Consider the following 24,795-nt stretch of genomic DNA (forward strand, 5'->3'; position numbering starts at 1 on the left):
GGTAGATGTTGAATAAATATTTGAAGAATGAATTCTAAAAGTTTACCGTAAAATGTTCATCCACAGAAGCTGCAGAACCACTTTCCTTTAGTTCTCTTGTGAGAGATGGTATTGCCCCATCTGTCATCTAGGATAATTACCGCAGTTCTTCCTGAAAGCAAACCAAGCAGGTGACTTCATTACCTTGTGTTTACTTCATATCCTAAGGGTTTCCAAGGCAAATTTTGGGGGGGAGGGGTGGACTATTGGGTTGGTGTTAAATTATATTCTGGTGCCATCTAGTGGTATTTTTAAGACTTAACCAAATTGGAAGTTTCATACTTAATAACCAAACTTGTAGAGTTTCAAATGAGATCAGCTTCTAATGTTCTGTAAATTGCTAAAGCAATAATATTTAATATCATATTTTGTTGAATCTTTATCGCTGTCTATTCAGGTTAGTAGTTATGCATTTTATTATCTTTTATATGTATTTTAGTTGTTTTACAAACATGATGCCTAGAGAATTTGATAAACAAAATGTTTTATTTGAAATAGAATATCAGAGAGGAATAATCTATTAGTGACTCTAGACACTGTCCAGTAAGATGGAAGCACATGATGGGACAGCCCTGGAATCTGAGAGTGGGTGGGAAATGTTGTTCTAACCTCACAAGTTATTTACTGTTTTCTGTAAGTCAGTCACAGAGCTCCAGACTCGTGAGGTAATTTTCTTTTTCTTTTTCTAATTTGAATACTTATTATTTTGAAGAACGAAAGAATCTTGACCTTTTATTCTTATCCTTGAAGATATCTATTGAGCATCTCCTGCAAAATTTGCAAGTTAAGCCAGAAAGGCTTAGGTGGTGAATCAGCTTTTTATTATTTTTGTGGGTCTTTGAAAATGACTTATATGAACATTTTGCTTGTGACTCATAGTTGACTGACAGCTAAGGCAGGGAGCTGGATTATGATCATTGAATTAATTCCTTGTGTAGATATTGCTGTGATTCAAATAGCAGTGTTAATAAAATAAAAGCATTTCTTAAAAATCTGCACACGTAACATAATTGGAAGCATAAGATTAATTGCCATTTTTTTTCTAGTACTTCGTCAATGCCAGAGGTTTAGACGGGTGTAATTGTCACCATTTTACAGATGAAGGGGCTGAAACACAGGAAGGTTAAGTAGCTTTCAGAAGGTCTCACTGCTATTAAGTTTGCAGCCTCAGCATTCAGACCCAGCTCAAAAGTCGGTGCTTTGAATTGTCATTTAATTCTAACAATATGGAAGATGCATAGGAAAACAACATTAGAAAAACACGAGAAAACTTTAAAGTGGTTAATAACTCTTACTTAAATAGACTAACTACTAGATAAAAATCATGATTTTAACTTATTGTTGACATCGACATCTGTTTGTTTCCACTCCTAATTATAGCAGACAGCTTCATTCCAGCTTAAAGGAAGCTTAAGCTTCTTGTCTTTTGGTCCCAAATGTTTCGTTGTTTCCCCTGCCCCACTGGCTCGACAGCAGGTGTGCTTAGGTACATGGCAGCTGACCAGGAGCAGCATTTGCCTCCGTCTTTGTCCTGTCTGCAGTCTGCACTTAAAGGTGCAGCATATGTCCATCCATGCCTCTCCGCTGACCACTGCTTGTGTAGAAACATTCATTTGGGTTTCAGGCTACCTCTGCTTCACGTGTTTATATGTATGGGTTACTATGTAAATAGTGAATATGTCTAGATTTTGAAATTTTTATATTTGTTTTTTCTTTATAAATATGTGTGTGTGTGTGTGTGTGTGTGTGTGTGTATATGTAATTTTTTAGATGTACAGTCATATCATGTGTGCCGGGATTTTTTTACTCTTTTTTCTCTCTTTGTTTCTGTGGTCCTCTTTCTAACCACCCATATAATACCTCCCTCCTCATTTCCCTCCATGCACATCATTTTATCTTAGTTATAAAGTGTTGTACAAAAAATAGCATGTATTCATCCCTATTTCTCCATGTTTTTGTAATCATTTATAAAATATATCTGTATACAGTTATATATGAACGTACATATGTAGGGTGGTTTTTAGCCTTTGTTTTAAGGGGAAAAAATGGGATCATACTATATATACTTTACAAAAATACACATACCTTTCAGCTAGCTGACCTACTCCTGGGAATTTATCCCACCAAATAAAAGCTATGATATATAAGATTATGTGTCAAGCATGTTTTTTGCAGTATTGTTCATAGAAGCATAATAGAAGGGGAATGATTCAATGAATTATGCACCATGAAATTAGACAGTCATTTTTTAAAAATGAATTTTATCTATACCAGAAGTATCAACTCTCTCATTCTTTCTGTTTTGGATTTGTACTGTTTTAAGTTTACTGACATTCTAGTGGGGTTTCAAGAAGGAGAGGAAATACATGTATTTGGGCAATCCTCTTTATAATAAAAAATCTGGATAAGTAGATATCCAGACCTCCTTTAACTTCTATTTCTTTTCTTCCTAGAGGTCCTAGATTGTCTTACACTGCTGCTCCCCTACCCCTCACTGTACTCTGTTTTGGAAACAGGAAATTCCCAGCTTCCCACCATTTGTAACCTTCCTTCTTTCCTGGCTTTTGACTCCTACTGGTCTTTTCTTTCAGAAGTATCTGAAGGAACACACCCTCAAGCATTGGCTTAAACTCAGCGCCTATAAAACATCAGTTTAGAAACTGTTCCTAGGGTATTTGAATATGCCTGGAAATAAGAGAATCACAGGAAAGAAAGAACATTCTATATAGCCACAGCTAGTTTTTATTTTGCTTTTGCTTCTATACAGATTTGAAAAGGGGCGCATCTATACATTCATCGGAGAAGTCGTTGTTTCTGTGAATCCTTACAAGTCAATGAACATCTATGGGAGAGACACAATCGAGCAGTATAAAGGACGTGAGTTGTATGAGAGACCTCCTCATCTCTTTGCTATTGCTGATGCTGCTTACAAGGCTATGAAGAGGCGATCAAAAGACACCTGTATTGTGATATCAGGTATTTGAAGGGGTCCCCTGTGCTCACAAGGTCATAATATATTTAACTTACTTGGTTCTCAAGAATCCGAACAATTGTCTAAGGCTTTTATTTTTTTTTTCCAGTTTGAAACTTAAGCAATCTTGTAGGACAAAAAATGCAATGAACATTAGATACCAAGTTATCTATATCATTTCTGATCTCCTTCTAGTGTTGGTTCATTTACAAATACATATTGCCCTTGGATGGACTATTGGCCAACTTTGTAGACAGAGCTGACATGGAACATGCTTCTTCCACGTCAAACACATGGAAGTACAAATATAAGTAACAAACTATTCTAAATAGTATTTTTTTGGGGAACCAAGAAAATGAAATACTGAGGTGCCAAAAATCAATGAACTCAAAGTCAGATTTGTGGATGGGAGTTAGAGTTGAGGGGGCAGAAATAGGCTTTCAGAACTGGGGATTGGAGTTTCTCTTGGTAAGGAGAAACACAGGCCATGGACTCCATGTGCCCAAGAACAGACCTAATGATCTGCATAAAGTTGAGCCCTTCAAGGAAACTCATGTAGTAAAATGGGGACTAGAAAAATTCCACCCACTGTCCCAGAATGGCCTCCCCCAAACTATGGGAATTTCCTTTGGTGCTAATAATATCTCACATGTGCATTAGTCATTTATACTTTTGAAAACACTTTTATGATCATTATCCCATCTTGGTTACCAAAACAACTAGAGTGGTAAGTAGAGCAGTTGTTTTCCTACTTTGTAGATGACAAATTCAGTGGTCAGAGATTTTCAAGTAAATTAACTTAATGTTGTAGATAAAGAATTTTATTCTAAGATCACATTTCGTTTTAAAATCACAAAAGCAGTATTGCCTGGTTGTTTAAAAAAAAACAATTACATAAGTGTATAAAGTAAAATCAAAGCATCTCTTCCCCTTGAGTACCTCACTCCCCTCAAAATTCCAGCAGTAGCAGCTGTTACAGTTTAGTATTTATCCTTTTGTATATTTTCTCTGCATATGCAAATACATATAGTCACAAATGTTTATATAATTATATTTAAACTACATAGTTATATTATAGAGTTATATTGCATCTACTATGTATAACTTGTTTTTCCATTTAATATTATATAGTGTACATCTTTGCATTAGAGTACCTATAGGACTAGTGTGCTGTTTTTAATGATTGTGCAGTATTCCATTGAATAGTTGAATCATAGTTTTTTACCTAATCCCCTATTGATGGGCTTTTTCTTTTTTTTCTTACATGGGCAGGTGTCAGGAATCGAACCCAGGTCTCGTTTGACTCTAACAAGCAGCATAGTCAATAGAAATATGCTAAAATATTTGGAGATGATGATAATTTGCTTATGTTAGTTTTTAGTTTTTGGTTTTTTAGTCTCTGCTAAGTACTGAGGAATTAGTTTATCACATTTTATCTCTGGATCTTTTTACTGTGTCAATCTTAATTTGTAGTCTAGTCATTATTTTACTCTATGAAAGTTCCATTTCCTTCAACATGTTCCAATCTGTTAGAATCAAGACAAGATAAAATAATTGGAAAAAGCAAAAGATGAACCAATGCAACAAAAGGGATTTTAAATGAATACCTAAGATCAAAATTTTTAATTATTCTATTATTAAAAATCATTTGTTCTTGGTTTAAACTATAATCTTAAGCCTGCATGATTTTTTCCCTCCAGGGGAAAGTGGAGCTGGTAAAACCGAAGCCAGTAAATACATTATGCAGTACATTGCTGCCATCACCAACCCCAGTCAGAGAGCAGAGGTTGAAAGGTAAGGGCGGTCAGAATGGGGGCGGTTAGGACCGGAGCTTCCCTTTCTTCACAGACATGCCCCCCACACACACACACACACATACACACACACACACACACACACACACACACACACACACACACACACGATGAACCTGAAACAAATGAAAGTGTTTCCATTCTAGTTTGTAACTGTTGCCTAAATGCTGATGTAAATTACTTTGATTTTCTTGTTACATACTGTCTTTGTACTTTTACTTACATCAATTTCTGCATTTGTTTTTAATAGAAAAACATTACTGTGTAAGCTTTACCCGATTATAAAAACAACAGCAACAACAGAACACACACACACACACACACACACACACACACACACGATGAACCTGAAACAAATGAAAGTGTTTCCATTCTAGTTTGTAACTGTTGCCTTAACTGTGACCAGCAAAGATGTAGTTTACACTGGTGGGTTTATTGTTCAAGCCATCACATGTTCCTTGCTCTTTCTGCCACACCAGTGATTTTTTTGTTTTTATTTTAAACTGTGTTCTGAGGAGTCCCTGGGTTCTTGAGAGCGAAGGGAAGCTCTCGGAGATAGAGCCATGCCTTCCAGTCGTTGATGCAGCCAGACCCCACTGATGACAGAAGTTCTACATGAGATTTCATTTTAAAAGGGTTTCCTGCTATGCCATGCTGCTGCTGTAATTAGATGAGTAGAGAAGTTCGTCTGAGACCCAACGTACAGCACAGTGTCTGGCATGTAATATTTGCTAATAAATATATAAGGAACAAATGTATGGATTTTAAAAAGTGTGGTTATAGAGTAAAACGATTTGACTTTCTGTTTGGTATGGATGTTTTGAAGAGAAAAGCATAGAGTTTTCCAAAGTGGCTACCTCAAAGATTAATATTCATTTTCAGATAATAATTCTGGTATGTGGATGTTTAAAATATATGTATATATTATATTAATGAAGAGTCACAGTTCATTTACACATTACAATCTTCAATTTTATAAATAGAATGCAAAGCATACTGGATTGATGTGAAAGAATGAGAATTTAGACTAGACTACCCTAGGTGGACTTTCTTCTTGTCATCATAATTGGGTTGGATTGTCAGGGCAAAAGAGGCATTTTTCTTAATTGTAACATATCTACACATTTATCTGTGACGTGGCCACTCTTCTGATTCTGACTTTGCTATCTGATTTAACAAGGGCAAGGATATCAGTAAGTTGTTTTCATTTCTTTAGGAGCCCCAGGAGAATAACAAGCTGCTGAAAACTGAATTAATATTATTTCTAAATCCATTTAGCATAGTAGAGTATAATACATGTGTGAATTTATTAGTCTTTCAAAAGCAGATCTTATAGTTTCATAGATAATTTCCTTTACTTACCATATGTTGTCCTCCTTTCACATACGAAAGCAAATTGTCCTCACATTTTAAAAGTATGTCTTCATCTCTGAGGAGATAAGGTTGTAGGTCGCTCGCAGTAGTGCTAGGAGAACCGTGGATCTGCTACATCAAGCTATTTCACAAGGCAAAATTATTTCTGCCATTATGCTATAGAAGAGGGGTTATATTCATGAAACAAAAATAAGAATATAAGGACTAGCTTGAAATTAAAACGTATCCTTTCGGAGAGACTGCTCTGTAGAAAGTTAGTATCCCTTACCTAAAATAATGCATTAAATAACTGGCACGTTGATTCCTGAAGAGGACTGTATGACAACATAGCTTTTACAATGTGACCATGTAATTGTGGAGACCTTGTGTCTGATGCTCCTTTTATCTAGGGTATGGATAGAGGAGTGCAAAATAAGGGCAAAATATAAATAAATAATGGGGGGGCAGATAAGGAGTAAAAGAAAATTGGCTAGATTGAAATACTAGTGGTCAATGAGAGGAAAGGGTAAGGAGTATGGGATGTATGAGTGTTTCCTTTTTATTTCTTTCTCTGGAGTGATGCAAATGTTCTAAAAATGATCATGGGGATGAATACACAACTATGTGATGATATTGTAAGCCATTGATTGTATGCTTTGGATGAACTATATGTGTATGATATCTCAATAAAAATATGTTTGGGAAAAAAAATAACCAGCACAAAAGAAAGATTCCATTTGGCTTCTGACAAAATAATGAGCAATTTCTAAATTTACTAGTAAGGTCCAAATTTATGGTCTATAACTAAGTGCAATAAAATTATTTTATTATTCCAGCCTTTATAAGCAAATGCTTTAAAAAAAATATTTTCCGTATCACCCATTCTTTTTTCTTTTCAAAACTGATCCTTTAAAATTTTTTCTTTGTGTAAATTAAAACATGTTCATTTAAAATATATAGAGAATTATGTTGAAGGTGAAAGTCCCCTGAAATCCCAACCTGCCTATCCCAGCAACCTTCTGATTAGATAATAACAGTGAGGTGTACTTTTCCCAGCAGCTGCTAACACATGTGCGCACATGCACACCTTCACACATACATGCACGCACACACAAGGATCCTGCCATACATATATATTATTTTGCAACTTGGTTTTTCATTCATTATCCTTGACATTTTTCCATGCCAGAGCATATTAATGTACTTTGTTCTTTGTAGCACTTTCATTGGTTTGAAAACCAAAAATTATTTTTTTTCTATTCCTATTGTGGGACATTTAGGTTATTTGTAAATTTTTTATATTACAAACAATGCTCATTTGGCATCTTTGTACAATATGTGCATGTGTTTTAACTAAATACAGTTTTTCTTAAAAGGCCTCATCTCTAAAACTTTTTATGATGACTTTCATTTGTTAAAGAGTGAAGAATATGTTGCTCAAGTCCAACTGTGTCTTAGAAGCTTTTGGAAATGCCAAAACCAACCGTAATGACAACTCAAGCAGGTTTGGAAAATACATGGATATCAACTTTGATTTCAAGGGGGACCCTATTGGCGGACACATAAATAACTACTTGTTGGAGAAGGTAAAATGTGCTTCATTTCTGGGAGTAATGTTTTTATGTGCTGAATGTTGGAACAATACCTAATTATATTTATGGAATATCTTTTATTGCTTCAAAGCAGCTTATAATCCTATTTTTTTCTCCCTTCCTGTGTATTATCTTATTGACACTTGCAATATCATTTTGGGAAAAGTTAACGGACTTTGTAGATAAAAGACTTTTGTGGTGTTGTAGAGATGGTATATGAACATGTGCCAAATCCTGGGTGAGGTTTAACCAAAAACCAATCTAAGACTAATCAGTTCTAACTTTTTCACATTGCCATTTCCTGTATGTTTTTATTTTACTTAATTTGAATTCTCATTTTCTTCTAGCTTCTCTTTGCTTGCTACTTACTTATATTAATATAGATGTGTTTCGTGGTCATGCAGTCTAATTGTGAAGCATGCCCCATTTAGTTAGTGAAAATTTAGAATATGTTTTTATTTGCCTAAGTAAATATTAGGCCACATTTCTAGAAGTTTCCAATTAAAACTTTCCTCCTGGGACTGCCCTAACTAATCTTGGTTGTCAGTGGACCTGACTCAAAGAATTCACAGAACTTGTTCACATATTTTACAGTTAAGATTGTGATTCACGGGTTGTCTCTACCTTGTATTGTACTAGGAACTCACCCCACATACCTTCTTAGCTAATAGACCTTCCCACCCCAAACACACCAGTGCATCCTTTATGGTATACGCCTTGTTTTTGTTTCAGTCATATCCATGCTGTTGGGAGCATAGATGTTTTATCAGAATCAGTTTAAAAAAGACAGGAAATGCCAGATTTTATCAGTCATTTTCCAAATGTTTCATGACTTCATCTTATATACATATACAGTCAAAAGGATCTTTTTAAATTAACACACATTTTAAGCCCTTCCTTAATAGCAATCTTTGTAGACCCATCTGAAATAGGAGTCCCTAAGGACTGATCTTGTTCAACTGATTTTATTACAGGATATAAGGCATTGCTCTTTGGGATGGGGAAGAGAATATTCTGAATATTCCTCCCTACACATTTCCTTCAAATTTTCCCACTTCCTACTCCCTTCCGACCCCCCAAAATTCCATCTTTAGGCTCTAGGTTAAAAAAAAATCAAAATAACTTCATTCTTCAAAAAGTCTGGGGACCTCTGTTTTAAGCAGTATGCAAGATTACTAAAAAAAAAACTAAACAAAAAATCCCACAGAGTGGAGACCTAGTCTTAAATGGATACTATCCATAGGACCTTTGGGATATTTCAGTGTGTCATAGATATAGGATTCCCTCAGACAGTGGCTTCTATTTTATTATAGGTGAACATTCTCATATTAATAATTGTAATATTTTTTTTCTTAGTCTCGGGTGATTGTGCAACAGCCAGGAGAAAGAAGCTTTCACTCTTTCTATCAGGTTAGTAATCTCCTGTTAAGTAGATCAGTTATTCAGTTGTAGAGGAAATGAATATTTTCATATTGGGCTCTCCCCTGTCTTCTTCCTCTCCTACTTCCATCGGCCCCACAGCTCTTTGCAAATGCATGCGTGGACACACGTACTCTCCACCCCACATGCTTCTTCAGATTAGAAGAGCCGAACTGTTACAAAGAGCTGGCAGGTGTTTAGCCAACCTGATAAGTGCCTCAGTTAAGCATCCCCTACATTACCTTGCATTGTAGAAAATGGTTTAATGACTGTAAAAGCTTTTAATAGGGTAAATTCTGGATGTGTAAAGTTAATTGTGTTATATTTTGTATTGAACCTTTGTCCCCTTTTCTAGAGATAGAATTACAAGTTTAGTTTGTTTTGCTAGTGGAGATTATAAAGCAATGCGATTGCTTTTTTTTTTAATGCAGGATTTATGAATTTAAATGACAGATATTTATCCCGTCAAAGGTGTGATTGCTTAGAAAAAATTTGAATACTTCGTTTGGGGATGCTTTTCAAAGTCTAAGGCACAATCTTTTAAATAAGCCCTCCTGTTAGCAAGCATGATATGTTGTGAAAAATTTTTAAAGCCTGAAGGAAAATAAACCAAGTCTAGTAAATAAGGTGGATGATCCAACTAAACAAAACTCATTCAGTTTTCAAAAAGTAAAACTAGAACTTAATGAGACTGATTTTCAACTATCTCTGAAGTTGATTCTAAAAGAGGAGTTTAAAGTGTCTAAATAGTGACAGTACCATTTTAGTATAATTTCAGTTGCTTCCAGTTACTTCTAAGTAGCTACTTTAGCAGATAGTACTAATTTGTATATACAGGTTCTGGCATATGTGGTTAAAAATCAACTTATAATAGTCACACCTTACAAATAAAGCCAAGTATGCAGTTTAATATAGAGAATTTAAACATGATGCCTTCTATAGAAGGGTTAGCAGTATTGCAGTTATGTTTTTGTTGGCAATTACCCATGTTTTGAATAAACTATTTTTCTCTCACTATTTTATCTTACTGTTATCCGTTACATATAAGGACTCTGCTTTTTTCAACAACTCCCACTTGGATAGAAGTGTTAAATTTAACACTAGTCATGGATACCCAGTTGTTCTCCTTTCCTGAGATATATAAATTGATGAGGAAACGACATGTGTTCCCAGTGTCATTCAGCATATGACTGCTGATGCCTTTTATTTCTGTGGCAATGTTGATTTGTTCTAAATTCTGAAACACAACTATATTCATCTGGGAGTGAGGCTGCTAAGTGAGTAGCCACCATAGAGCATAGGATCCTGTTTTACAAATGACCACATTAAAAATAAGAACCTTCTGTACGAGTTATATTGTGAATGAGCTGAGGCTATTTAGGTAATTTCCTCCATGATTGCATAACAGTCTCCATAACTGATGATATTGAAGTCATTTACTGTCAATTAAAAAAAAATTCTTCAAAACTATGAATAGGAGAAACTAAACTCAATAAATTGAGCCCAAGAAATGAGGACAAATTAGATAACCACTAAGTTAGAATATTTGATATATTTGACTCAGTATTATATTTTTGCCAATTTATTTTTCTTTAATACTTTTCAGCTACTCCAAGGTGGTTCAGAACAGGTCCTACGCTCTCTACATCTCCAGAAATCTCTTTCATCCTACAACTATATTCATACAGGAGCTCAATTAAAGGTGAGAGTTTCGTTTTGAGACTGTTCATATATAGAATCAGAGAACCAAAGAATCAGAAGGCAACATTAGGTAATTATCTGATCCAGCCTGCTATAGACAAATGAATGTCTCAGTAGATAGTATCTCTTCTGTTCTTAAAATTTTCAGGGACAGAGATTCAATACATTATTGAATCAACAACTTTGCTTAATAAGGTATAACTACTATATTTTATCAACCTCTACTAGGAAAGAAGTTTCTTATGTCTGAAATATTTTAATTTTTAATCTATTCCTACTCCTTTGATTTTGATATTATGAAGATATTGGTATGATTAGGAAATCTACGCTTTAAGAAGACACCATATGGTCTGGCCAAAGACAAGTTGGTAAGACAGAAGAAAATACAAAATCCACCTTGGCTGAAAATAAATATCAGATAACTTCATTCACTGTGTTTTCAAATATTGATTTTGTTATACCCTAGAAATACTTTTGTAGCTCTTAAGGCATTTCTGTTCAGTTTTCAAATTTTTCCATTTCTCTTCTTCCCTCATGAGTGAGCACTTGCACACACACACACACACACACACTGAAAGACATATTTTACTCTTTTATTTCTAATTAGTTTTCTGCTAGTCCTTTTACAGCTAATCCTAATACAATAGTTTACTGATAGTAGGTTATAAAACAATAATTAAAGCATTATCTTTTTTAGAGGCGGGCTAAGTGTATTTAAGTGCAGAGAGTAGGATATGGAAGGGATATACCAAGGTTTTAATCATTTATTCTTGGTTGAGTGAGATTATGGGTGTTTATATTCTGCTTTTCCATATTTTTAAATTTTTCTATAATGAAAATGTATTGCTTTTGTCATCCAGGTAAAAAAATGAAAGAAATAAAAGAAAAGGATCTAGACTGTAAAATGTGGGAGGTGTTTTCCCCTTTTAATTTGTCTTATTCTCTTTGAGCTAATTATATCTACATTTGGGTTTTAGCTGTATTTTTATTGCTGTGCATAGAAATAAATGATGTTAAATTGTTGCAATTAATTTTCCATTGTTTGAGATTTAGATTGCACCAACTTTTTACCCTTTTGTGAACAGAAATAATTGGCTGAAAATTCATTTAAAACAAAACAAGAAGGCAGTACTCCAGCTCTCTGAAAAATAGTCCAGGGGTACTTAAAGATGCGTAAGGATCATAAATTAAGCTTAAATAGCCAATGACAGGGAATATTTCTTTTCACTCACATTGTCTTCTTGGCCAGATTCCTTTGATCAGGTCATGTGGAGCCCGTGTAAAAAGTAAGCATTAAATTAATATTTAGCCTTTCCTCTAAGCTAAATTTAGCCTAGGTTCCTTTTTTATCAGAAGTTTTCCATTCCTATCCCCCCCCCCAACTTCTTTTAAAACTGCAACAAATAGTACATGATCATAGTTAAAACCTAAAATAAAGATGAACCGAAAGGAAAAAAATTACCCTGACTCTTACTATCCAGAGACAATTATTGATAACAATTTGTATGTGTGTATAAATAGAACCATACAAAATATCCTGATTAAACTTGCTTGTATTGTATTATAGTATGCTTGATAATATCTTCCCATGTAAACAAATGTAAATTAGTAGAATAATTATTAAGGACATAATGTTTTGGTATTGTATGTACCTTGATTTGCCTAAACAGTATTAAAATATAGGACTGTTGTATGATTAAGATTGGTTGCAAGTAAGAGAAGACCCAATATAAAAGTCACCAAAACAGTAAGGAACTTAATTATCTCACATAATAAGAAGCCCTGAGATGGGACACTTCTCGAGTTGATTAAGTCAATGCCTCAGCAGTGTTATTAGGGATTCAGGTTGTTATTTTATTATTTCACCACCACATTACTCTGCAATACTCAGTAAATTGACTTTTCTCATGGCCCCTAGATGGTAGCCACAGTTCAGGAGTCATAGGCAGAGGGACCATTCTGGAGTTATTTCCCTGTAAGAACTAGGGAAAAGCTACTAGAGCTAATAAATGAATTCAGCAAAGTTGCAGGGTACAAAATCAACCCACAAAAATCAGTTGTGTTTCTGTATAACAGCAATGAACAGTCCAAAAAAAGGAAATTAAGAAAACAATTCCATTTACAGTAGTATGTAAGAGAATAAAATAGCTAGAGATAAATCTAACCAAGGATGTGAAAGATTTGTACACTACTAAAACATTGTTGAAAAAAATTAAAGACTGAAGTACATGGAAAAGTATTCCATGTTCATGGATTCGGAGTCAGTCCTCTCCAAAGCAATCTACAGATTCAATGCAACTCCTGTCAAAATTTCGACAGCCTTTTCTTTTTGTAGAAATAGAAAAGCCAGTTCTCAAATTCATATGGAATTACAAGGAGCCCCAAATAGCCAAAACAGTCCTGAAAAAGAACAACAAATTTGGAAGACTCACACTTCCCATATTCAGAAATTAAAGCTACAGTAATCAAAACAGTGTGCTACTGGCTTAAGTATAGACATACAGATGAATGGAACAAAATTTACAGCCCAGGTATAAGCCTACTCCAATTGATTTTGACAAAGGTGCCAAGTCCATTGAATGAGGGGAAAAATAATCTCTTCAATGAATGATACTGGGACACTGGATTTCCACATGCAAAAGAACAAAGTTGGACCCATACCTCAAGATGCATACATGAAAATCAAGTCAAATCCTTCAAGGACCTAAATATAAGAGCTAAAACCATAGTATTCTAGAAGAAAACACAGAGGTAAATCTTCATGACCTTATTTTAGGCAACAAATTCTTAGACATGACACCCAAAGTATACCAAGCAATGAAATTTAAAAATAGATAAGTTGGACTTCATCAAAATTTAAAACTTTTGTGTATCAAATGACATGATCAAGAAAGTAAAAAGATCACCTACAGAATGGGAGAAAATGTTTGCAAATCGTGTATCTGATAAGAAATTAATATCCAGAATATATAAACAACTCCTCCAACACAACACCCCAAAAACAAACAAACAATTAATAAATGGGCAAAGAACTCAAATAGAAATTTCTCCAGAGAAGATATACAAATGGCAAATAAGCACATGAAAAGATGTGCTTAGCCATTAGGCAAATGTAAATCAAAACCACAATGAGATACCACCTCCCACCCACTGAGATGGCTATTAGTTTTTTTTGAAAAAGAAAGTAAGTGTGTGAGAGAATGTGGGAAAATGGGGACCTTCGTGCTTTGCTGGTAGTAGTATAAAACGAGAGGATTATGGAAAACAGTTTGGCAGTTCCTCAAAAAACTAAACATAGTATTGCCATATGGCCTGGCAGTTCTTCTCTTGGTTATATATATATATCAAATAATTGAAAGCAAGGACTCAAACAGATACTTGTACACCTATGTTCATAGCAGCACTTTTCACAGTAGCCAAAAGGGGTAAACAACCAGTGTACCCATCAACAGGTGGATGGAAAACAAGACATTATATCCACACAATGGGTGTGTATCCCATTCAACCATAAAAAGGAATGAAGTTCTGATATCTGCTACAACATAGATGAACCTTGAAAACATTATGCTAAGTGAAATAAGCTGGCCATAGAAGGATGCATAGTGTATGATTTCACTTAATATGAAATATCTAGAATAGGCAAATCATAGAAACTGATTGTAGACTACCAGGGACCAGGGGGCAGGGAGAATGGGGAGTTATTGCTTAAGTGGAATGGAATTTCTGTTTGGGATGATAAAGAAGTTTTTGGGAATAGATGGTGGTGACGGTTGCAAAATATTGTAAATGTAATTAATGTCACTGAATTGTACACTTAAAATATTTAAAATGGCAAATTTTGTGAAAATGTTTAAGATGGCAAATTTTTTGTTAACATATATTTTGCCACAATAAATTTCAAGAATATGTTTATAATCTGTTAACATGGCATGGGTTTGTTAGTGTTAATAAATTGGATATATATATATATATATATATTTTTTTTTTTTTTTTTAAAGGAGCAAGTGAAACCTTTCCCACCCCTCAGAAAAGTTTCCTTCCTGTGCTGTTGCTTAGAGTGGCATCACATATGCATGGCTAAACCAGTCACTTTGCAAGGGGAATAAAAGCACTATGATTAGTTTTGACTAATCAAGATTTACCCCCTGAGGATGGGGGAAAGTCAGTCTTGAAGGGCATGTACACTTGGAGAGAGGTGAACAAACCAGGTTCTTGTAGCAAGAAAGAAACGGGAGTGGGGAATGGCTGTTAGGTTCCCCATAGTAGGATGTTTGAGGTTTTTATTTTACCAGTTTCTTTGCAGCTCAAACACAGTTGCAGTTTATACTGTTAGTAATACCTGATATTTGTTGAGTGCTTTTTATGTGCCAAGAACTGGGAACTGCTCTATATTAATTCTCATTTGGTTCTCACAACAATCCTATAAAAATGTATTATTATACCCCGTTTTATCCATGAGGAAATTGAGACTCAACGAGGTTAAGTATCTTGCCCGAGATCCTAGAACTTGCAAGTCGAGGCACTTACTTGGCTGTCTCCTGGATAGAAGAGGAGCATGTGATCACATGGCCAAAAAGGGACCCTTCCTGCTATGCCCTTCCTCAACAAGGGAGCATTAGGTTAGGTCTCCAGGTCCAGACAGGGGAGAAACTCACCAAGGAAAGGGTTAGTCAGGCTCTCCAGAGCTGCTGCTTTGGGGAAAATTCTAAGAGAGGCAGTTCCTACTTTATTGGGAATTTCTGTGTATGTACTTGGGTGTTTCCAACTTAATGGCTATAGCTCCTCGAGGGCTCTATCTGATTCATCTTTGAACCCCTCTGTACCAGTTAGAAGGCCTTATGTACTGAATAAGTGAAAACATGAAGTTATAGTTCCCTGCTCATTCCTAACTTACTGAATGAGGCAGCTTAAAGAGGCTTTTGGTGCAACTGCCTTTTCCTCATCTATAAAATAAAAGCCTGCCTATACACATGTAGGAGTGTTGTGGCCAGCTTGTGTCAGTTTGTGGCACAAAGAGCCACAGACACCAATAGCCAAGCGTATGTCTTGGAGGGGTCCACATTCAGCATTTCTATTTGTGATCCCACATTCCATGCCATTGCTTTTGCTAATCAGGAGGCGGCACTCAGCCATCCGAGCCAGCTCAGGGCTTACTCCCTTGCTGAAGCCTCCAGAAAAGCGTGTGGGGCTTATTTTAGGTGATGGCAACACACTGAAGTGGGCATGATGGGCGCTGGATGAAGTTTCCATCCCTGAAATCATTTTTATTTTCTCCTGATACTCATCAACCCCTCAAATGTTTTACTACAAAGGCATTAAGACCTTGGCCAAACTTGGGTTTAGTTTCATAGTTGTTGGCTTTTAATCCTCATATAAGACGTCTGTGACTCAAGTTTTCCATTTCCATTCCCAGTCTTCAATCAATGATGCTGCAGAATTCAAAGTCGTAGCAGATGCCATGAAAGTAATTGGCTTCAAGCCTGAGGAGGTTCAAACAATGTATAAAATTTTGGCTGCTATTCTTCACTTGGTGAGTAGGAACATCTCTTAAAATATATTGCCTCCCTGTAGAAACGGTGTGTTCTTGCAAAAGATTTTGGGTTTTTCTCTGTAGATTTAAAAAGAAATTTTTTAGAGAAAATTTTTGAAGGAATTACTATCTGGGGTTCTCTCCATCACTTTATAATGTTATGAGGTATTTTCCACGCCTCTGTGGGTTTTGAGACGACAGCTTTAGTTGATCTGTCTCTCTGGTATCGCCAAACCTAAAACAGGTAAATTTCAAGGAGAAAATAATTCAACAATGATGTGATTATCTTTGACATAAGCTGAAATCCTTTGAGCAGAATAAATTTCTAATACCTTTGAAACATACAGTCATAGATTATGAGAACTGGAATTTTGATCCTCATTTTTCAGGTGGGGAAATGTGAACTAAAGGGATGATATGACTGACTCAAAGTTACCTAGCTCATTGCAAAGCCTGCACTGGCCCAGGTTGGCAGTCGGGTTGTCCTGTTGCTCTCCATAGCATCACACCAGACTTCAAAGAAGTGAAAAACCATGTGTCAGATTTCTGTCTTTACTGTTTATATAATTAGAGAGGTTTAAGATATAATGAGCATGTAACCTCCTGTTAATGAGCGACAATGTGAATTCATTCTAGAATAAAAATTAGCTTTCACTTTAGTGTAGGCAAATTTAGCTAAATGAATCATGAATGGGCAGGACCTCTATGAAAATTATTACATAGCAGTAATATGTAAATATGACTTAATATCTTAAATATTACCTTAAAAATTACCTTAAATAAATGTCCCTGAGCAGGCAGATTTTAATAATATAAATTGTCTCCTCTTCTTGAATTAGTATAATTATAGTGCAATATTCCCTCTCACAATCCAAACAGGAATTTTATTTTGTTTTTAACTTGATGTAAAGATTTTGGAATTTATCTGAAACAATAAACATGTAGGAAAAGTAAATAAAATTTTTAGAAGAAGGGCAGTAAGGTAGGGGAAGGGAGCAGAGGAGACAGGACTACTCCCAGATTTAAACTGAAAGTAAAAGCTACTTTAAAAGCTGTTGCACATGTATACCAGATTCATCAACAGATCAATTGGTGTACTGGACCCTTGGTAGATGGTTAAATTAATATTTATTTCCTGTGGAATACGAATATATAAATAGACTTGGGGGAATTTAATATGTAATAAAGATGATATTTCAAATCAGGAGGAAATGCTAGATTTTTCAATAAATGGTGCGGAAACAACTAACTAATGATGTGAAAAAATGAAATTGGATTCTTATCTCACAGCATATACCAAAATAAATTCTAAGTGGATTAAAAGTTTCAAAGTCAGAAAAAAAGCATAAAAGTGCTAGATGAAAATATTTAATATTCATACGACCTTTGGATTAGGAATGGTCCAGATCTGGCACAGAAGAAAAGGGAAACCCTCAAGTAATTCATAGATTTGACTACATAAAAATATAAGACTTCTGTACCTCCAAAACATAGCATAAAAATTGAAGACAGATGAAAAAGAATCTGTAAAAGAGAAGAAAGACGGATGAAGCACTCAGTTTTTATGAAGAGATATGTCCTATGCTTGGAAAGATGGGTGCTGCAGACAAGGTCACCTGAATTGAATTTTAAATTAGCAGATTTATCCCTGACATAATGTTTCAGAATCTCATTAGAAATGGCATATCTTGTTTGGTTTTTTTTTTCACTTTTGATATAGGGAAATTTGAAATTTGCCGTAGATGGTGACACGCCTCTCATTGAAAATGGCAAGGTCGTCTCTATCATAGCAGAGTTGCTCTCCGCTAAGACGGACATGGTTGAGAAAGCTCTCCTTTACCGGACCGTGGCCACAGGCCGTGATGTCATTGACAAGCAACACACGGAGCAAGAGGCCAGCTACGGCAGAGATGCCTTTGCTAAGGTGAGGTGGTGATTTTGTGCCGTTGGCCTGCTGTTGGTCTCAGTTGTCGCTTTAGGGCAGCTCTGAGGATGTTTTCAGAGGCTCCTTGGAAGTAGGTTGAAGCCTTTAGAGTGATACTTTTGCCCATCACAGTCCCGATAAAACCCCCTTGCTGTGAGCGTTATTGCCAGAAAACACTTTGAGAAAAGTGGAATCTGATGGTGTGAAACTAATGATGCTTACGGTTCAGGGCCCCCTGCTTGCATGCGACCCTTCCACTGCCCTAATTTTGTTCAGACATTGGTATTCTTAAATGCTGTCTCTGACTCTTAATAGTCACTCCTCATATAATGATTTTATTTTCTTAAAAAGATTCTGTGACAAGTAAAGGATAATTGCATTGTAATCACTGGAATTTTTTTACTTTTCTGTAGAAAAGTAAAGGATAATTGCATTGTCACTCACTGGAATTTTTTACTTCTTAGGCCTTTCATAAAACAGTAGCCACCATTTGGTTGTCCTCTCTTATGAGCTCAAAGTTTGAAACTTTTTCTAATTGAATCATTGATGTAATTAACGTTACAGCAAAGTGATACAAATAGTTGAATAACTTGTGAAAAATCCCAGGTACTTGGGTGAGAATGAAGGGGCTGGGATGGAGAATTAAGGGTCTAAGTATGGTGGGGAATTTCCCTTCTTCCTAGATTGCAGTGTTTGTCATGCTTTCCCACTGAAGGATTTTTAAGAGCAGAGGACAGAAGACTATTTGTGAGGGCTGAGGAGTCTTGGGGCAAAATTGCCCAACCTTTACATTTTTAAAAGTTTTGTTTACCTCAGTAATTGCAAATCAGCATTCTATTCTTTAATCCCGTCTTTCTGACATATGCTAGCAGCCTAATTTTATAGCCATTCATAGTTTATATAAACACCCCCCACACACACACACAGAGGAGATTTTTGTTATTGTTTTCAAAAAAAATTAAAATTCTTTTTTCCATTTTGCTTTTCTTACTCAGTAATTGCTTTGTGGAAGTCCCCTTCAAGTCAACTGAGTAAGCTCTGATTCATTCTTTTTAATGCTGTGTACCAGTCTGTAACATTGGCACCATAATTTGTTTAACTATCCTTTTAAGTTGTTCACTTTGTTTCCATTTTTTGCCACCATAAACAAGCTGGGAATGCTTGTACATCCAGGATTCCCAGGAGTCAGCTTGCTAGGTCAAAGGATATTCTGATTTTAAACTTTAAATTTCCTGATTTTATGGGTATAGAGTAATATATCGTTACTTTAATTTTCATTATTTGTGTGTTTCAGCATCTTTTCACGTTTTATAAGCTATTTTTAAAGTATATTTTTCTGACAATTTCTTTCTGTAAAGAAAAATGCTTTACATTTTTCTCTGGGATTATCCTTCTATTGTCGGTTAGAGCTCTTTGTATATCATAAACCTTAACCTTTGTCTTTTTTCTGGGTGTCAAGTGGTTCCCCCTGCCAAGTCTACCATTTTCCCTTTGTTTTTGCTGCTTGATTAGGTTCTTATGTGTTCCGTTTTTACTCTTGTAAATCTTGGGCTTGATTTTTAGTATTAGAAGAAATTTGAATTTTATTCTAAGTGCAGTTGAGAGCTCATGAAGGATTTTTAATAAGTTTGAATTTTTAAAACAATAACTCTGGCCTTAAAATGGAGAATTTTAAGGGGGTAAGGGCAAGACAAGAGTGGAAACAAAGAGAAAATTAAGTAGATGTTTCAGTAGTCCAGGAGAGAGATAATGACAGCTTCAACCAGGATGGTGAGAGTAGAAATGGGGAAAAGAGTAATTTGAGATAGACTGTACTTGGGAAACAGGGCCTGTGGTAGGGGATGAAGAAATCAAGAATAATTTCTAAAATTGACCTGCCTCCAATCTGTCTCTCCTGCTTCATTTCATACCATATTGCAGACTTCTTTCTTCACTCTAGCCACATTAATCTTATCTCGGCCTTTTAAGTTATCTTTATCCCTTTCTCCTTCCAGCCACAGGGCCTCTGCATATGCTATTTCTTCTGCCTGGATTGCTGTTCCCTCCCCTCTTGCCTACTTAACTCCTACTCATCCTTCTGATCTCAACCCAAGCATCACTTTCTCAGAGAAGCACTCTCTTGACTGCCTGAATGCTAAGTAGGTGAAATTCCTGTCAGATTCCATGCACTCTCCTTTGCTTTGTAATGTGTGCATATGTGTGTATATGAATGATTGTGTGTGTATGTTTGTATGTGAATGATTGTTTCCTTCAACTTACTTTAAGCTCCTTGGAAGCTGATCCCATGTTTCTGTTTGCTTAGCACTTTCTCGCTAACAAAGTACACAGACATAAGTGCTCAGCAAATATTTGTTGAATGAATGAATAAATTCCTGAGTTTCTGGTGCCATCTATTCATTGTTAAAAATAGAGTAAGGGCACAACCAAAACCATTCCAGCCAATCCTAAAGAACGCCTAGGGCGTGATACAAGAGTCTACAAAGGTTCCATGTACTAGGGTAACCTTCCAGAAACCTACAGATGGGTCCCTGGACCAAATAAGTCCTGAAACCTAGATGGCCCAGCCTCTCCAGAACATCAACTAGTTCCATCTCCTTATCCCTTATTATTGACAGCCCCTTCCAACATGAAAAAGTTAGAATGGACGGAGTGCAAATACCCCTAAAGAGTGGGAAAAAGATCAAAGATGATGGTGGAATTATACAAAGAAGATAGGGTTTAGCAAACGAATATGATTGCTGAATCATTATATTAATATTTCTTTTAGACTCCAGTATCTTAGAGCAGCTAGAAGTAAAAACCTAAAATTGTGGAATTGTAACCCATACCAAACTCTGAAATCTGTTCTATAACTAATTGTTGTGCTGTGCTTTCAGATTTATTGCTTTTTTTGTATATATGTTATTTTCCACAAAGAAGAAAAGAAAAGTTGATTGTGATGATAAAAAAATATTTATTCCTTCTAGCCTCCTATATTCTGGAGCAGCTACGAGGAAAAATCTGAGATGCTGGTATGATAGCCCATGACAAACTCTGGGATCTGTCCTGTAACTACTTGTTAAAGAGAGCTTTGAATACTATTGCTTTTTTCTTTCTTTGCTTTGTATCTATGTTATATTATACAATTTAAAAAATTAAAAAAAAAAAAAGCAATAGGGTAGGGACAGTTTTTGGGTGTGGAAAGACCAGGCATACTCACAGGACCTAAGTTTGAGATGCCTGTGAGGCATCACATGGTCATTGCAGGTGGACATCAGGCGTGTGAATCTGGAGTTCAGAGGAGAGGTCTGCATTGGGACCTCTCAGGAGAGGTGTTGGAACACACTGCATGTTAGGGAGGGAGTATCAGTATATGAGCGTGTGTTAGCATGTGGTGCTCTGTTCATGTGTGTCTGTCTTGGTTTATCTTTGTGCAATGGCTGTATGTTTTAATTCTCAAGGATTTTCATACTGTGACCTTTCTGGTCAGATCTTTATTTAGCATTAAAAATCAATATTTATATTTTTAGAATTCATAGAGCCTTAGTAGAGCACAGATATTAACTCATTGGTTCCCCATGTTTTGTAGATGATGAAATTACAGTAAAGCAACAAAGTGACTTATGCAAAGATTTAAACAAATTTATTATGCTAGGCATTAAAACATGCTTGGCAAATGTTGTTGGAATACAATATATGTAGTGACAAATAATGCTCTTTTAAATATTCAAACTGTTTGAATATCCAAAAGTATTTACACTTTAATCTTGCATGCATGTTTGAAACAGATATTCTGTATTTCTAATTGTTCTGCTTTGGGTAATAATGGCTCTGCTAAACAGTAAGGAGACAGTGGACAGGAATTTGAAACATCACAAATCCAAGTAAAGGACTCATTCCCAAATGGGCAAGAATTTACAGTGTTATTTCCTCGCAGGCAATATATGAGCGCCTTTTCTGTTGGATTGTTACTCGCATCAATGATGTTATTGAGGTCAAGAATTACGACACCACAATCCATGGGAAAAACACTGTTATTGGTGTCTTGGATATCTATGGCTTTGAAATATTTGACAACAACAGGTAAATTGAATAAGATACTTAGACTCCTGTTGTTTATTTTTTTATTTATTTAAAGTTCATTTATTGCTTTTGTTGCAGCTTTGAACAATTCTGCATCAATTACTGTAATGAGAAACTGCAGCAGCTATTTATTCAGCTGGTTCTGAAGCAAGAACAAGAGGAGTACCAGCGGGAAGGGATCCCTTGGAAGCACGTGAGTGGACTCTCATGGAAAACGTCTTCATTTGTTTCACATATTATTGATAATGTCAACTCTTATCACGTCAAACTCCAAAAAGAGAGTGCAATCAAGTAATATGAACCAATTTACAAGGGGATTTTCTAGATAGAAAAATGTCTGTGCTACCACTACTTAGCACCAGTAGGGTATTTCATGCTCATTTTACTAAGTTACATACATAGATCTCTGGACTTTCTGACCTGTAATGGTATTTTATCAGTATCTCCTAGTCATCTTTTTCTTTTCTAGGAAAAACATTTTTAAATTTCAATAAAGACCAGGTTTCAATAAAAACCACTATTTTAAGTGTTTCTTGATATTCTTGGGTACTTGAAACATCTGAACTTTAGTTTTCCTATATGGATATGTAAACATAATTCATTTTCACAGTTGGTAAGTGGAATTTCATACCATCACTGTTTTCTTTGGATAGAGTCCCTTTCTTTCATGCCTTGTAAATGCTGTATTGTAACTAGTAAACTTAACATTTTCATTTCCTGGGGGATACCACATGGGTTTTCTGGTTTGTATCTATCCATTAGAATTTAAGGTCATGTATAAAATATTCAGGAGAATTTTTGCCTTAAATTGACTAAATTTTGCTTCCAGATTTAGTTTCTTCTCCTTCCTTGCTCTGGTTTGCTAAAGCTGATGAAATGCAGTATACCAGAAATGGGCTGGCTTTTATCCAGTCCATTTTGTAATAGGATTTTATCATCTTACAAGTTGATAGAAAATGCCCAAATTAAGGCATCAACAAGACGATACCTTCTCTGAAGACCCATTACCAGCAAGCTTGGGCTCCTCTGCAAGGCACATGGCAATGTCTGCTGGTCCTTTTCTCCCAGATTTTGTTGCTTCCAGCTTCTGGCTTCAGTGGCTGTCTCTCACAGTTTTTGGGGGGGTGTCCTTGTAGCTTCCATGAGCTTCTTTGGGACTTCTGTGTGTCCTTTATCCTCTTAAAAAGGACTCCAGTAAAGGATTAAGACCCATTGTGAATGAGGCGGCTTTCGTCTCAATTGAAATGACTGACTCAGAAGGTCCCTGCTACAATAGGTCACCACCCACAGGAATATGTAAAAAGAACATGATCCTTTTGGGGGTACATACAACCGCCAAACTACCACATTCTTTTTTGGGGGGGTGGGTGCATGGACCAGGAAATGAGCCCGGGTCTCCCACATAGAAGGCAGGCATTCTAACCACTGAACTACCCATGTACCCCCAACACATTTTTCATTCTTTTCTTCCTCATCTACTTTTTAAATTAAATCACATTTTATTGTCTTTAGTTAGTGCTGTTCCTATTCATTTAGACCCACACATTAAAACACCCGTATTAATATTCCTCTCTATTTACTTTCCTTTGTATCACATGTCAGTTATCACTTCTCTTCTCATGGCTTTTTATCAACTTTTTACTTTTCAGAGTCAAACTAGTCTGGTAAGATTTAGCCAGAAAGTATGACTGGTCCAGGGTACACACCCCAGAGAGCATAGCTAAAAAGGATGACTCATCTGGCTTTCTCCTTCCCTACAATTAGACCCGCTTATAATAGAAATGAGAACTAGTAATTTTTCTTTTAAATTTGTGTTTTTAAACACTTTTGAGAACTAACTGAAAAATGCAAATATGTTTAAGTTTCTGTGTTTATAAAACTGTCTTCTTGTCAAGTAGTACAGGCAATAAAAATAATTGAAATTAATATTTACTTTTTAATATTCCACATAAATTATTCTTCAGTAGTAAGAAGTTATTTGAAATGCTCTATTTGTTTCTTTTATATTTTCTTGCCTTCCTACTTTTTAATCTTTTCTCATTCAGAAAAAGGAGGCAATGAAATGATGCATAGCTTTTCTGCCTCAAATTCCATCTTTGCTTTCCATCATGTGTTAAATAAAATTTTGTATATCAGTAAAATTTTTACCTATTTATAAGTAAACCGGAAGGTTGTCATTTACTTTATAATAAGATTACTTACAGTTTTGATTTAAATAATGAACTCTCATAGCACTTTAAAAAGGTGATTCAATTCAATTAAGTTTATATGCAGCTTTCTTGAATATTTTGTGATATAATGTCATAAACAGCTATTGCTGAAGCTTAGATTTTGATAGCAAATTTAATCTTAAAACTTGTTACTTGGGCGGGCCACAGTGGCTCAGTAGG

At 35.6% G+C, this 24,795-nt stretch overlaps 1 protein-coding gene across 3 annotated transcripts in view; it reads left to right on the top strand.

The window, feature by feature from the left end:
• MYO1D (myosin ID) overlaps positions 1–24,795 on the top strand; it is a 389,795-nt gene that overhangs the window by 92,932 nt on the left and 272,068 nt on the right. For 2 of the 3 annotated variants that reach the window (XM_077165206.1, XM_077165205.1), the window contains exons 2-10: positions 2,807–3,015; positions 4,711–4,804; positions 7,598–7,763; positions 9,126–9,179; positions 10,795–10,890; positions 16,303–16,419; positions 18,140–18,343; positions 22,260–22,405; positions 22,484–22,598. In XM_077165206.1, coding sequence (XP_077021321.1) covers positions 2,807–3,015; positions 4,711–4,804; positions 7,598–7,763; positions 9,126–9,179; positions 10,795–10,890; positions 16,303–16,419; positions 18,140–18,343; positions 22,260–22,405; positions 22,484–22,598 — 1,201 coding nt within the window. Of the gene's footprint in view, positions 1–79; positions 171–2,806; positions 3,016–4,710; positions 4,805–7,597; positions 7,764–9,125; positions 9,180–10,794; positions 10,891–16,302; positions 16,420–18,139; positions 18,344–22,259; positions 22,406–22,483; positions 22,599–24,795 lie in introns of those variants that run through there. The other variant, XM_077165207.1, reaches the window with a different exon arrangement.

Source organism: Tamandua tetradactyla, chromosome 6, assembly GCF_023851605.1.
Source record: "Tamandua tetradactyla isolate mTamTet1 chromosome 6, mTamTet1.pri, whole genome shotgun sequence".
Taxonomy (NCBI): Eukaryota; Metazoa; Chordata; class Mammalia; order Pilosa; family Myrmecophagidae; genus Tamandua; species Tamandua tetradactyla.